The sequence below is a fragment of the Heptranchias perlo genome, chromosome 35 (genome assembly GCF_035084215.1).
Source record: "Heptranchias perlo isolate sHepPer1 chromosome 35, sHepPer1.hap1, whole genome shotgun sequence".
In the NCBI taxonomy this organism is placed as follows: Eukaryota; Metazoa; Chordata; class Chondrichthyes; order Hexanchiformes; family Hexanchidae; genus Heptranchias; species Heptranchias perlo.
In genome coordinates this window covers 23,544,494-23,559,507 of record NC_090359.1, presented here as the reverse complement: position 1 = coordinate 23,559,507, position 15,014 = coordinate 23,544,494, and the positions used below count along the sequence as shown (strand labels likewise).

General features: G+C 48.9%; 1 protein-coding gene across 1 annotated transcript in view; it reads right to left on the bottom strand.

The window, feature by feature from the left end:
* Positions 1 to 4,252: 4,252 nt before the first annotated feature.
* Positions 4,253 to 15,014, bottom strand: part of LOC137302172 (leucine-rich repeat-containing protein 55-like) — a 31,028-nt gene continuing 20,266 nt past the window's right edge. Inside the window, exon 2 of the mRNA XM_067971836.1 lies at positions 4,253 to 4,488. Within this exon, the coding sequence (XP_067827937.1) occupies positions 4,253 to 4,488 (236 nt within the window). The remainder of the gene's footprint in view (positions 4,489 to 15,014) is intronic.

The following is a 15,014-nucleotide window of genomic DNA, read 5'->3' as shown; positions in this document are numbered from 1 at the left end:
TCCCAAAGCGTTTTACAGCCGCTTTTGAAGTGTAGTCCCTCTTGTATTGTAGGAAATGCGGCAGCCAATTTGCGCACAGCAAGATCCCACAAACAGCAATGTGATGATGACCAGATCGGGTGTTTTAGTGATGTTGGTTGAGGGATAAATATTGGCCCCAGGACACCGGGGAGAACTCCCCTGCTCTTCTTCCAATAGTGCAATGGAATCTTTTATACCATCTGTGTCTGTAGGAGATTCCCCCTGCCTGGTATTTTAGTTCTGATTTTTACCTCCCAACCCACTTAAATTAAAAGTTACAACAGGCGTCGAAGGCACAAGTCAGGAGTGTGATGGAATACTCTCCACTTGCCTGGATGAGTGCAGCTCCAACAACACTCAAGAAGCTCGACACCATCCAGGACAAAGCAGCCCGCTTGATTGGCAGCCCATCCACCACCCTAAACGTTCACTCCCTTCACCACTGGCGCACCCTGGCTGCAGTGTGTACCATCCACAGGATGCGCTGCAGCAACTCGCCAAGGCTTCTTCGACAGCACCTCCCAAACCCGCGACCTCTACCACCTAGAAGGACAAGGGCAGCAGGTACATGGGAACAACACCACCTGCACGTTCCCCTCCAAGTCACACACCATCCCGACTTGGAAATATATCGCCGTTCCTTCATCGTCGCTGGGTCAAAATCCTGGAACTCCCTTCCTAACAGCACTGTGGGAGAACCTTCACCACACGGACTGCAGCGGTTCAAGAAGGCGGCTCACCACCACCTTCTCAAGGGGCAACTAGGGATGGGCAATAAATGCCGGCCTCGCCAGCGACGCCCACATCCCGAGAATGAATTAAAAAAATAGCAGAGGCCTAACTGTCCCATGAACACATCAAGTATTTGTCTGAGAATATAACCAATATGACTAGTTTCTGGGCTACTGTCGGTGTTGCAGATTTCAGGATTACAAAGGGAACTGAGGGATGGGCTGAAACAAAAACTGGGGTCAGACGAACGGCCATCAACCTGAAGCATTAACCCTACCTTAGTCTCCGCACTGAGTGTTTCAGGCATTTTCTGTTTTTATTTCAGATTTCCAGCATCTGCAAGACTTTGCATCCATGAGAGATATGTACTCCTTGTAAATTGCTCCCCATGGTGAAGGGTTAAAGTCCCAGGGGACTTAAGTTTAAGACTGGGGGTGGAGTTAAGAGTCAGAAGGGAAACCAGGGGGAGCTTTGACACTCAAAGGGTCGGTAACCAGAGGACACAGGTTTAAGGCAATTGGCAAAAGTTCCAGAGGTGAGATGAGGAAAAAAATTTTTACGCAGCGAGTTCTTACAATCTGGAATGCGCTGCCTGAATGGGCGGTGGAAGCAGATTCAATAGTAACTTTCAAAAGGGAATTGGATAAATACTTAAAGGGGAGAACATTGTAGGGCTATGGGAAAAGAGGAGGGGAATGGGACTAATTGGATGGATCTTTCAAAGAGCCAGCACAGGCACGATGGGCTGAATGGCCTCCGTCTACGCTGTAAGATTCTATGATTCTATAAGGGGATATGTAGCAATGGCGGGTAAATGGAGTTGAGGTGCAGGTCAGCCATGATCTAATTGAACAGTGCAGCAGGCTCGAGGGGCTGAATGGCCTGCTCCTGTTCCTAATGTTCCTATGGGGTAATGGAGTTGTGAAAAACGTTACCCGGAAAGGGCATTTGGGCAGATAGTACGAACGGGGTCAAAGGGCATTTGGGCATATAGTACGAACGGGGTCAGAGGGCGTTTAGGTGGATAGTACGAATGGGGTCAAAGGGCAAATGGGCGCATTTCTAGAGAGAGAAGAGTTTGAGGTATATGATGAGAAGGTGGGTAGGTAGGTTGAGAGCTAACTACTCAATGTGGGTATAGTTGTTTTGTAGTTATGGTACTGAATTAGCCACCAACAGGTCAAGAGTTCAGATCCCACCACGGTAAGTTGTGGAGTTGAATTCAATAAATTTAGTACTTTGTGGGCTAGCATCAGATATGCAGTGGAATTGTTGTAAAAACCCAAAAGGTTCATTAATGTCCTTCAAGGAAGGGGATCTTCCCACAGGTCCACACCACCTGGTTGACTTTTAATCCACTCAATAGTTAGAGCAACAAAGAACATGCAATAGACACCAGCGTTTCTCACATCCTGAGAATGAGTAAATAAGGGGTGGGCTGGTGGGGTCTAATGGACTTTTTGCTGTTGCTTAAAAATGCTCATGTACATTAACATCAGAAGATCTCTGCGCTCCTCCAATTCTGGCCTTCTGCACAGCCCCGATTTCCATCACTCCACCATTGGCGGCCGTGCCTTCAGCTGCCTAAGCCCTAAGCTCTGGAATTCCCTCCCTAAACCTCTCCGCCTCTCTCTCCTCCTTTAAGACGCTCCTTAAAACCTACCTCTTTGACCAAGCTTTTGGTCACCTGTCCTAATATCTCCGTGAGTGGCTCGGTATCAAATTTTGCCTGATAATCGCCTTGGTTCGTTCTTACTGCGTTAAAGGTGCTATATAAATGCAAGTTGTTAAGATAGAGAACTTTGTAACTTCCTGCCCCACACAGTCTCAGTCTCATTAACTTCCCTACGCCAGTTCTGACAATGCCATCTGTACTCAATTTTATTTTAAGAAAACTGTACATCAATCCCTCTGCAGTTTTTTTTTGAAAAGTCAAATAGACATGAAGCTCTTTATATTTCTATAATTTTTAAAATGCAGGCGGCTATCGGGAGATGTCAGATTAATGATAAAATGCTACACAGTTAGCGACACCAAGTTATATTCCGGTAAAATTGTTTTTAATATTGCCTTTTCCTCGCCCATCAAAAATTCCTAAGGTGCTCAAACATTAATTTGATGATAGCTGTGATGACAAATAGCTTTTTCTATTAATCAACTTTATTAGGTTAGATTCAGTTTGGAACTGATCAGTAACTCTACATATAAAGGTCTATACCTGCCTACGGTTAGTACACAGTGTACATAGAGTCACATACCTTCAAACATCTCCCATATAGATCATTAAACTGCACCACCAAATGCTTGACAGTGTTATGCCGCTAGGGTTAGATGAAGAGGGGTGGGTGGGGGCTCGTGTGGAGCATTAACACCAGCATAGACCAGTTGGGCCAAATGGCCGGCTTCTGCCCTGTACATTCGACGTAATAAAATTGCTGCTGGCTCCAGCTCAGAAATCTGACGCACGGTTTCAAGAGTTCAATCCAGTGTCGTCCGCTTTCTTATAAATCCCATTCGCCCAATTGGGTTCCAAAAGCCATCTCGTTTCGATGCCGACCCCGTACCCAGAATTAAACGCGATCTTCCTCCTGCCCTTTTATCCCGCGCCAAGTATCAACGAAGAATTTGTTCTGGATCTTCTTTCCTTTTTCAGACGGCAGGCAGGGCAAAACTGTGTCCTGTCTTCTGTTGTCGAAAGGTATTCGCTGGTCTTCGATCACCACTTCTTCATTCTTTTATACTGGGCTGTATCCTCGTTCTCATCTCAATTTTGAGGTATTAAGGATTCAGTCACTTCCCAACATTAAAATCTCAGTTAAAAATTGGTTGGTTAATTGGTAGAATCAACTCTCGTCTTCCTTGCTTGACAAGGTGATGTGTTACCTTTCTTTTTGTGTACGCTGTTGGATTTTTATTGGCCTTGATCATCACCGCCAAAGAAACAGTTTGCAATCACTGCTGGCACTCTGATCTTCAATTGTAGAAACACTACAGAGAATGAGACTTCACCCTCCAGGTCCAATGGCGATAGTGTCAAGAGTCTTGACTCTCTTTTCAATTCCATTCCGTTCCAGTTTTGGCAAAGACTGATGGTTCACCTATATCCTTTCGTCCAATAAAAGTAGTTACCAAGTCCGAGTACAACCTTAGCTTCTTCAAATCCCGAGCTCCAGCAGTGCCCAAATACCCCCTTTTCTCCACTGTCCTCACTCAGAGTGACGTTCAAGATTCGTGGACTCAAAACCCTATCTTCCTCACGTGCTTCCCACCGCCGAAGACAGCAAGTATATAAAAGGAAAAGTCGGTTCTTCGCTAAACTCTCTGCCCCTGACAAAAACGCTTTTGCATTCTCGCTTTTGTCTCGCAGTCGAGATCTCGTTCCCAGTTTCTCCTCCCTCGCTCTTCCCTCTTCCAGGCACGCGGGCTGAATATAAGGAGTCAAAATCTAATCTTCCTTACAGCTAGCAGTTGCGATCGCAGGCAGCCAGTCCGCTGGGTGTCACATCTCTTCCTCTTCGCTCGCCTTGCTCCAGCGGTGGCAGCAGTTGGCAGTTATGCCCAGGAGAAAGTTTGTGGCGACCGAGGCGATGGACACAACGAAGCCCACAAAGGCGATGAAGAGATAGTCGTCCAAAGTCAATGAGAAGCGACAAGCTTTAAAGCTCTCTTCAGTCAAGGTGAAGAGTGGAATACCTTTGACCTCTGCTGGACCAGCGCACTCCACTTCCCTGGAATCTGACATAAAACCGTAGATAGTTACAAAGGGAAAAGAACCCAGATGGACAACACCATTCGACATACATTGGGGAGAACTTCATAACTATGATTAGCCATTGTGTTAGCATTTGTTTTGAAGACCCAGTATCAATTGTGTTGGATGGTGTGCCTCAATAGTCAATGAGTCTACCTCAATATTCAGGAGTTTAATTCAATTTAGTTCCCTTCTGTGCCAATGATAAACCTCCTCCAATGTGTTCAGGGTATGAGAGACACTGAACCAAAAATACTCAAACACGCGAAAAAAGATTTGCATCTCTATAGCGCCTTTCACGACCTCAGGATGTCCCAAAGCGCTTTACAACTAATCAAGTACATTTTGAAGTGTGATGTAGGGTAAAGTGGCAGCCAATTTGTGCACAGCAAGCTCCCACAAACAGCAATGAGATAATGACCAGATAATGTTTTTTAGTGATGTTGGTAGAGAGATAAATATTGGCCCAGGACACCGGGGAGAACTCCCCTGCTCTTCTTCGCAGAGTATCTTTTACGTCCACCTGAGAGGGCAGACGGGGCCTCGGTTCAAAGTCTCATCTGAAGGACGGCAGTGCAGCACTCCCTCAGCGCTGCACTGCAGTGTCAGCCGAGTGACGTCATTGGCTGTAAAGCGCTTTGGGACGTTCTGAGGTTGTGAAAGGCGCTATATAAATGCAAGTTTGTTCTTTTTTTCTTACCCAGAGTCCATTGCAAGTGCTGATCAATATTTGAGTGAAGAAGAACGATCTCATATCGGTTCTAAATTTGCCCATTACTAGTTTGAACCTGTGTTCCCCTTGTCCGACTCTCACACTTTAGTCGAAAATATCTGACATCGCTCCATAAGGTCCCCTCTCAGATGCCTCTTTTCCAAACTGAAAAGCCCAGGTTTCTCCAGTCATTACTCAGTCCTCCGCCGATAGGGACCCGGCCCGTCTCTGAGCTGACTCCCGTCGTGACCAGGTCTGGTAGGTTTTTCAACCACAAGACAGGTTCGGGGGCCTGGAACCCATTTGATGGCATCCTCCTAGCGTAGCAACCCTCCCATGTCCCCATTATCGTAACTACGGGAAGCGTCATTTTAACCTAACCCGCCCGGCAGGATCGGATCAGGCAATGGGGAGAGAGCGGGGCAGTGGGATTAGATTGGGATTGAAACAGGGCTACGGGGAGAGAGTGGGGCAGTGGGATAAGTTTGGGATTGATACAGGGCTATGGGGAGAGAACAGGGCAGTGGGATTAGTTTGGGTTTGATACAGGGCCACGGGGAGACAGCGGGGCAGTGGGATTAGTTTGGGATTGAATCAGGGCTATGTGGAGAGAGTGGGGCAGTGGGATTAGTTTGGGATTGATACATGGCTATGGAGAGAGAGCGGGGCAGTGGGATTAGTTTGGGATTGATACAGGGCTATGGGGAGAGAGTGGGGCAGTGGGATTAGTTAAGGAGTGATACAGGGCTATGGGGAGAGAACAGGGCAGTGGGATTAGTTTGGGCTTGATACAGGGCCACGGGGAGACAGCGGGGCAGTGGGATTAGTTTGGGATTGATACAGGGCTATGGGGAGAGAGTGGGGCAGTGGGATTAGTTTGGGATTGATACATGGCTATGGAGAGAGAGCGGGGCAGTGGGATTAGTTTGGGATTGATACAGGGCTATGGGGAGAGAGTGGGGCAGTGGGATTAGTTAAGGAGTGATACAGGGCTATGGGGAGAGAGTGGGGCAGTGGGATTAGTTTGGGATTGATACAGGGCGAAGGGGTGAGAGTGTGGCAGTGGGATTAGTTTGGGATTGATTCAGGGCTATGGAGAGAGAGCGGGGCAGTGGGATTAGTTTGGGATTGATCCAGGGCGAAGGGGAGAGAGTGGGGCAGTGGGATTAATTTGGGATTGATACAGGACTATGGGGAGAGAGGGGGCAGTGGGATTAGTTTGGGATTGATACAGGGCTATGGGGAGAGAGTGGGGCAGTGGGATTAGTTTGGGATTGATACAGGGCTATGGGGAGAGAGTGGGGCAGTGGGATTAGTTTGGGATTGATCCAGAGCTATGGGGAGAGAGCGGGGCAGTGGGATTAGTTTGGGATTGATACAGGGCTATGGGGAGAGAGTGGGGAAGTGGGATTCGTTTGGGATTGATACAGGGCTAAGGGGAGAGAGTGGGACAGTGGGATTAGTTAAGGATTGATACAGGGCTATGGGGAGAGAGTGGGGCAGTGGGATTAGTTTGGGATTGATACAGGGCTATGGGGAGAGAGCGGGGCAGTGGGATTAGTTTGGGATTGATACAGGGCTATGGGGAGAGAGTGGGGCAGTGGGATTAGTTTGGGATTGATTCAGGGCTATGGGGAGAGAGTGGGGCAGTGGGATTAGTTTGGGATTGATACAGGGCCACGGGGAGAGAGCGCGGCTGTGGGATTAGTTTGGGATTGATCCAGGGCGAAGGGGAGAGAGTGTGGCAGTGGGATTAGTTTGGGATTGATTCAGGGCTATGGGGAGAGAGTGGGGCAGTGGGATTAGTTTGGGATTGATACAGGGCCACGGGGAGAGAGCGCGGCAGTGGGATTAGTTTGGGATTGAATCAGGGCTATGGGGAGAGAGTGGGGCAGTGGGATTAGTTTGGGATTGATACATGGCTATGGAGAGAGAGCGGGGCAGTGGGATTAGTTTGGGATTGATACAGGGCTATGGGGAGAGAGTGGGGCAGTGGGATTAGTTAAGGAGTGATACAGGGCTATGGGGAGAGAGTGGGGCAGTGGGATTAGTTTGGGATTGATACAGGGCTATGGGGAGAGAGTGGGGCAGTGGGATTAGTTTGGGATTGATACCGGGCTGTGGGGAGAGAGCGCGGCAGTGGGATTCTTTCCAATGAGCGTTTACTCCCATTCTATGGGTCTATGGAGCCATTGGTCAGGAGTGAAGCAGCTACAGAGCTCCTGGCATCTCAATGCAGGCAGACGGTAGCAAACAGATGTTTTAAACAAATACAGTCCACTGATGCTGCAACATAATCAGCCAATGAGTGAGGAATTGTTTTGAGAGGTGCGTTGTCATTTTTAGGACAGGCAGACTGTCAACGGGAAGGAGTTGGCCGCTCAATCTTTTCGTTGAAGAGTTTGTGAGTCACTGTTTAAACCAACCTTTCAAACGCTGGGATTGTAAGTTGTGATGGATCCTCAGTGTAATCAAGGGTTCATCAGCTGCTTACTGAGTGACGTCAAATCAGCAACAACCGGGAAACTCCTGATATCGTGAACTCCGCATTTTACAATGACAGCTACTAATTATACACTGAGCGAATGTACCAATATTGTTTATTCGTCATGGATACTTTTCTGCATTTTGTCCTGAGTAAAGCTCCCTCTACACTGTCCCATCAAACAATCCCAGGGCAGGTACAGCACGGGTTAGATACAGAGTAAAGCTCCCTCTACACTGTCCTGTCAAACAATCCCAGGGCAGGTACAGCACGGGTTAGATACAGAGTAAAGCTCCCTCTACACTGTCCCGTCAAACAATCCCAGGGCAGGTACAGCACGGGTTAGATACAGAGTAAAGCTCCCTCTACACTGTCCCGTCAAACAATCCCAGGGCAGGTACAGCACGGGTTAGATACAAAGTAAAGCTCCCTCTACACTGTCCTGTCAAACAATCCCAGGGCAGGTACAGCACGGGTTAGATACAGAGTAAAGCTCCCTCTACACTGTCCTGTCAAACAATCCCAGGGCAGGTACAGCACGGGTTAGATACAGAGTAAAGCTCCCTCTACACTGTCCCGTCAAACAATCCCAGGGCAGGTACAGCACGGGTTAGATACAGAGTAAAGCTCCCTCTACACTGTCCCGTCAAACAATCCCAGGGCAGGTACAGCACGGGTTAGATACAGAGTAAAGCTCCCTCTACACTGTCCCGTCAAACACTCCCAGGGCAGATACAGCATGGGTTGGATACAGAGTAAAGCTCCCTCTACACTGTCCCATCAAACACTCCCAGGGCAGGTACAGCACGGGTTAGATACAGAGTAAAGCTCCCTCTACACCGTCCCATCAAACACTCCCAGGGCAGGTACAGCACGGGTTAGATACAGAGTAAAGCTCCCTCTACACTGTCCCATCAAACACTCCCAGGGCAGGTACAGCACGGGTTAGATACAGAGTAAAGCTCCCTCTACACCGTCCCATCAAACACTCCCAGGGCAGGTACAGCACGGGTTAGATACAGAGTAAAGCTCCCTCTACACCGTCCCATCAAACACTCCCAGGGCAGGTACAGCACAGGTTAGATACAGAGTAAAGCTCCCTCTATACTGTCCCATCAAACACTCCCAGGGCAGGTATAGCACGGGTTAGATACAGAGTAAAGCTCCCTCTATACTGTCCCATCAAACACTCCCAGGGCAGGTACAGCACGGGTTAGATACAGAGTAAAGCTCCCTCTATACTGTCCCATCAAACACTCCCAGGGCAGGTATAGCACGGGTTAGATACAGAGTAAAGCTCCCTCTACACTGTCCCATCAAACACTCCCAGGGCAGGTACAGCATGGGTTAGATACAGAGTAAAGCAGAAATAGCAGAGAGAGGAATAGAATATCAGTGCTCTAAACATCTCCAAATTTAATTCCTACCCTATTATTATTACCCATCTCTGTTAGCAGAGTCAGCCACAAAGAGTGAGACTGGAGTCACACGTCGGCCCAGAGCGGGTAGGGCTGGGACTGGAGTCAAGTGTCGGCCCAGGGCAGGTAGGGGTGGGACTGGAGTCACGTATAGGCCGAGGGCGGGTGGGGTGAGACTGGAGGAGACTAAAAATGAAGATGAGAACGTGAATCGCAAGGCACTGCTGGACCGGGAGCTGTTGTTGGTCAGCGAGCACATGGGGTGAATGGGACTTGGTGCGAGTTGGGATACGGGCGGGAGAGTTGTGGATGAGCTGGAGTTGATGGAGGGATCCACTTGGAATTTTCCTACCCGTCAGTCTTCGTACGCTCGTATCTAATGTACCTTCAGCAGGTTTTGAACTCAAGACCTGTTGATTACCAGTCTTACACCGTTGACTGCCATGTGTGCTTCGGAGCACGATGGGATTCAGAGAAAGCTCTCGGGAATGTTGGGGAGACAATTATTTATCTTCTCGAGTATTGCTCTGAGAGTCTGTACAGTTGTCTCAACCCTGAGAGTTATAACTGGCTATAAACTGCCCTCTCTACCTGCACCTATTCATCTTCTCTATTTTCTTGTCTACTTGACATACATCGAGTAGACAAGAGCTCGTTAATTTTCGTTGAACTGGCTGGTTCCCCAGGTTCCCTGAGCCACACTCGGAATTTATCTTCTTGTTCGATTACCTCGTTCTCAGTAAGTTCTGTTGCCGATGTTTCATGGCTTCTCCTGTACATCGGGCCGTGGTTTGCCTCAAGCTCAGTCACGTCTCCTTAAACATTTCTTTCGAAAGTACTGAAACTCGAGCAACACTTTGAGGTCTTGCTCCAGTTTCCTTGCTTATTCCTTGCAGCATCGACACAACTGCAACTGAGACGTTCTTTCAAAATCCATCCCATCCTTGGCTGTGCCGAAGTAGGGAGGCTGAACTAAGGTGGACGAGAGATAGAGTGGCTGCCCAGGACTCCTGAGCGTTTCTCCGACTATAACTTCAGTGGAAACACCGTTATCGCGGAGAGACAGGGCTCCTGCTCAAGTTACAGCACAAAGTCAGACCACCTCAAACAGTGTGAGACCTCCCCAAACAGTGTGAGACCACCCCAAACAGTGTGAGGCCACCTCAAACAGTGTGAGACGTCCTCAAACAGTGTGCGACCTTCACAAACAATGTGAGACCTCCCCAAACAGTGTGAGACCACCTCAAACAGTGAGAGACGTCCTCAAACAGTGTGAGACCTCCCCAAACAGTGTGAGACCTCCCCAAACAGTGTGAGACCACCCCAAACAGTGTGAGGCCACCTCAAACAGTGTGAGACCACCTCAAACAGTGTGAGACCTCCCCAAACAGTGTGAGACCTCCTCAAACAGTGTGAGACCACCTCAAACAGTGTGAGGCCACCTCAAACTGTGTGAGATCTCCTCAAACAGTGTGAGACCTCCTGAAACAGTGTGAGACCTCCTCAAACAGTGAGGCCACCTCAAACAGTGTGAGACCACCTCAAACAGTGTGAGACCTCCTCAAACAGTGTGAGGCCTCCTCAAACGGTGTGAGACCTCCTCAAACAGTGAGGCCACCTCAAACAGTGTGAGACCACCTCAAACGGTGTGAGACCTCCTCAAACGGTGTGAGACCACCTCAAACGGTGTGAGACCTCCTCAAACGGTGTGAGACCACCTCAAACGGTGTGAGACCACCTCAAACGGTGTGAGACCACCTCAAACGGTGTGAGACCACCTCAAACGGTGTGAGACCTCCTCAAACGGTGTGAGACCACCTCAAACGGTGTGAGACCACCTCAAACGGTGTGAGACCACCTCAAACGGTGTGAGACCACCTCAAACGGTGTGAGACCTCCTCAAACAGTGTGCGACCTTCACAAACAATGTGAGACCTCCCCAAACAGTGTGAGACCACCTCAAACAGTGTGAGACCACCTCAAACAGTGTGAGACCTCCTCAAACGGTGTGAGACCTCCTCAAACAGTGTGCGACCTTCACAAACAATGTGAGACCTCCCCAAACAGTGTGAGACCACCTCAAACAGTGTGAGACCACCTCAAACAGTGTGAGACCTCCTCAAACAGTGTGCGACCTTCACAAACAATGTGAGACCTCCCCAAACAGTGTGAGACCACCTCAAACGGTGTGAGACCACCTCAAACGGTGTGAGACCTCCTCAAACAGTGTGCGACCTTCACAAACAATGTGAGACCTCCCCAAACAGTGTGAGACCACCTCAAACAGTGTGAGACCACCTCAAACAGTGTGAGACCTCCTCAAACAGTGTGAGACCTCCTCAAACATTGTGGAGCCACCTCAGTTTGAGACCTCCTCAAACAGTGTGGGACCACCTCAAACAGTGTGAGACCACCTCAAAAAGTGTGGGACCACCTCAAACAGTGTGAGACCACCTCAAACAGTGTGAGACCACCTCAAAAAGTGTGGGACCACCTCAAACAGTGTGAGACCACCTCAAACAGTGTGAGACCACCTCAAACAGTGTGAGACCTCCTCAAACAGTGTGAGACCTCCTCAAACATTGTGGAGCCACCTCAGTTTGAGACCTCCTCAAACAGTGTGGGACCACCTCAAACAGAGTGAGACCACCTCAAACAGTGTGAGACCACCTCAAACAGAGTGAGACCTCCTCAAACAGTGTGAGACCACCTCAAACAGAGTGAGACCTCCTCAAACAGTGTGAGACCACCTCAAACAGTGTGACACCACCAGAAACAGTGTGAAACCTCCTCAAACAGTGTGAGACCACCTGAAACAGTGAGGCCACCTCAAATAGTGTGAGAACTTCACAAACAGTGTGAGACCTTCACAAACAGTGTGAGACCACCTCAAACAGTGAGACCTCCTCAAACAGTGTGAGACCACCTCAAACAGTGTGAGATCACCTCAAACAGTGTGAGACCACCTCAAATAGTGTGAGACCTCCTCAAATACTGTGAGGCTTCCGCAAACAGTGTGAGGCCACCTCAAACAGTGTGAGACCTCCTCAGACAGTGTGAGACCTCCTCAAACAGTGTGAGACCACCTCAAACAGTGTGAGACCTCCTCAGACAGTGTGAGACTTCCTCAAACAGTGTGAGACCTCCTCAAACAGTGTGAGACCTCCTCAGACAGTGTGAGACCTCCTCAAACAGTGTGAGACCACCTCAAACAGAGTGAGACCACCTCAAACAGTTTGAGACCACCTCAAACAGTGTGAGACCACCTCAAACAGAGTGAGACCACCTCAAACAGTGTGAGACCACCTCAAACAGAGTGAGACCTCCTCAAACAGTGTGAGACCACCTCAAACAGAGTGAGACCTCCTCAAACAGTGTGAGACCACCTCAAACAGTGTGAGCGCACCTCAAACAGTGTGAGTCCACCTCAAACAGTGTGAGACCACCTCAAACAGTGTGAGACCACCTCAAACAGTGTGTGACCACCTCAAACAGTTTGAGACCACCTCAACAGTGTGAGACCACCTCAAACAGTGTGTGACCACCTCAAACAGTTTGAGACCACCTCAACAGTGTGAGACCACCTCAAATAGTGTGAGACCACCTCAAACAGTGCGAGACCACCTCAAACAGGGAGAGGCCTCCTCAAAAATTGTGAGATCACCTCAAACTGTCTGAGACTTCCTCAAACAATGTGAGACCACCACAAACAGTCTGAGACCATGTAAAACAGTGTAAGACCACCTCAAACAGTGTGAGGCGTCCTCAAACAGTGTGAGACCACCTCAAACAGTGTGACACCACCAGAAACAGTGTGAAACCTCCTCAAACAGTGTGAGACCTTCACAAACAGTGTGAGACCTTCACAAACAGTGTGAGAACTTCACAAACAGTGTGAGACCTTCACAAACAGTGTGAGACCTCCTCAAACAGTGTGAGACCTCCTCAAACATTGTGGAGCCACCTCAGTTTGAGACCTCCTCAAACAGTGTGGGACCACCTCAAACAGTGTGAGACCACCTCAAAAAGTGTGGGACCACCTCAAACAGTGTGAGACCACCTCAAACAGTGTGAGACCACCTCAAAAAGTGTGGGACCACCTCAAACAGTGTGAGACCACCTCAAACAGTGTGAGACCACCTCAAACAGTGTGAGACCACCTCAAACAGTGTGAGACCTCCTCAAACATTGTGGAGCCACCTCAGTTTGAGACCTCCTCAAACAGTGTGGGACCACCTCAAACAGAGTGAGACCACCTCAAACAGTGTGAGACCACCTCAAACAGAGTGAGACCTCCTCAAACAGTGTGAGACCACCTCAAACAGAGTGAGACCTCCTCAAACAGTGTGAGACCACCTCAAACAGTGTGACACCACCAGAAACAGTGTGAAACCTCCTCAAACAGTGTGAGACCACCTGAAACAGTGAGGCCACCTCAAATAGTGTGAGAACTTCACAAACAGTGTGAGACCTTCACAAACAGTGTGAGACCACCTCAAACAGTGAGACCTCCTCAAACAGTGTGAGACCACCTCAAACAGTGTGAGGCCACCTCAAACAGTGTGAGACCACCTCAAACAGTGTGAGACCTTCACAAACAGTGTGAGACCACCTCAAATAGTGCGAGACCTCCTCAAATACTGTGAGGCTTCCGCAAACAGTGTGAGGCCACCTCAAACAGTGTGAGACTTCCTCAAACAGTGTGAGACCTCCTCAGACAGTGTGAAACCACCTCAAACAGTGTGAGACCTCCTCAAACAGTGTGAGACCTCCTCAAATACTGTGAGACCTCCTCAGACAGTGTGAGACCTCCTCAAACAGTGTGAGACCTCCTCAGACAGTGTGAGACCTCCTCAAACAGTGTGAGACCACCTCAAACAGAGTGAGACCACCTCAAACAGTTTGAGACCACCTCAAACAGTGTGAGACCACCTCAAACAGAGTGAGACCACCTCAAACAGTGTGAGACCACCTCAAACAGAGTGAGACCACCTCAAACAGTGTGAGACCTCCTCAAACAGTGTGAGACCACCTCAAACAGAGTGAGACCACCTCAAACAGTTTGAGACCACCTCAAACAGTGTGAGACCACCTCAAACAGAGTGAGACCACCTCAAACAGTGTGAGACCACCTCAAACAGAGTGAGACCTCCTCAAACAGTGTGAGACCACCTCAAACAGAGTGAGACCTCCTCAAACAGTGTGAGACCACCTCAAACAGTGTGAGACCACCTCAAACAGAGTGAGACCTCCTCAAACAGTGTGAGCGCACCTCAAACAGTGTGAGTCCACCTCAAACAGTGTGAGACCACCTCAAACAGTGTGAGACCACCTCAAACAGTGTGTGACCACCTCAAACAGTTTGAGACCACCTCAACAGTGTGAGACCACCTCAAACAGTGTGTGACCACCTCAAACAGTTTGAGACCACCTCAACAGTGTGAGACCACCTCAAATAGTGTGAGACCACCTCAAACAGTGCGAGACCACCTCAAACAGGGAGAGGCCTCCTCAAAAATTGTGAGATCACCTCAAACTGTCTGAGACTTCCTCAAACAATGTGAGACCACCACAAACAGTCTGAGACCATGTAAAACAGTGTAAGACCACCTCAAACAGTGTGAGGCGTCCTCAAACAGTGTGAGACCACCTCAAACAGTGTGACACCACCAGAAACAGTGTGAAACCTCCTCAAACAGTGTGAGACCTTCACAAACAGTGTGAGACCTTCACAAACAGTGTGAGAACTTCACAAACAGTGTGAGACCTTCACAAACAGTGTGAGACCACCTCAAACAGTGAGGCCACCTCAAACAGTGTGAGACCTCCTCAAACAGTGTGAGGCCACCTCAAACAGTGTGAGACGTCCTCAAACAGTGTGAGACCATCTCAAAC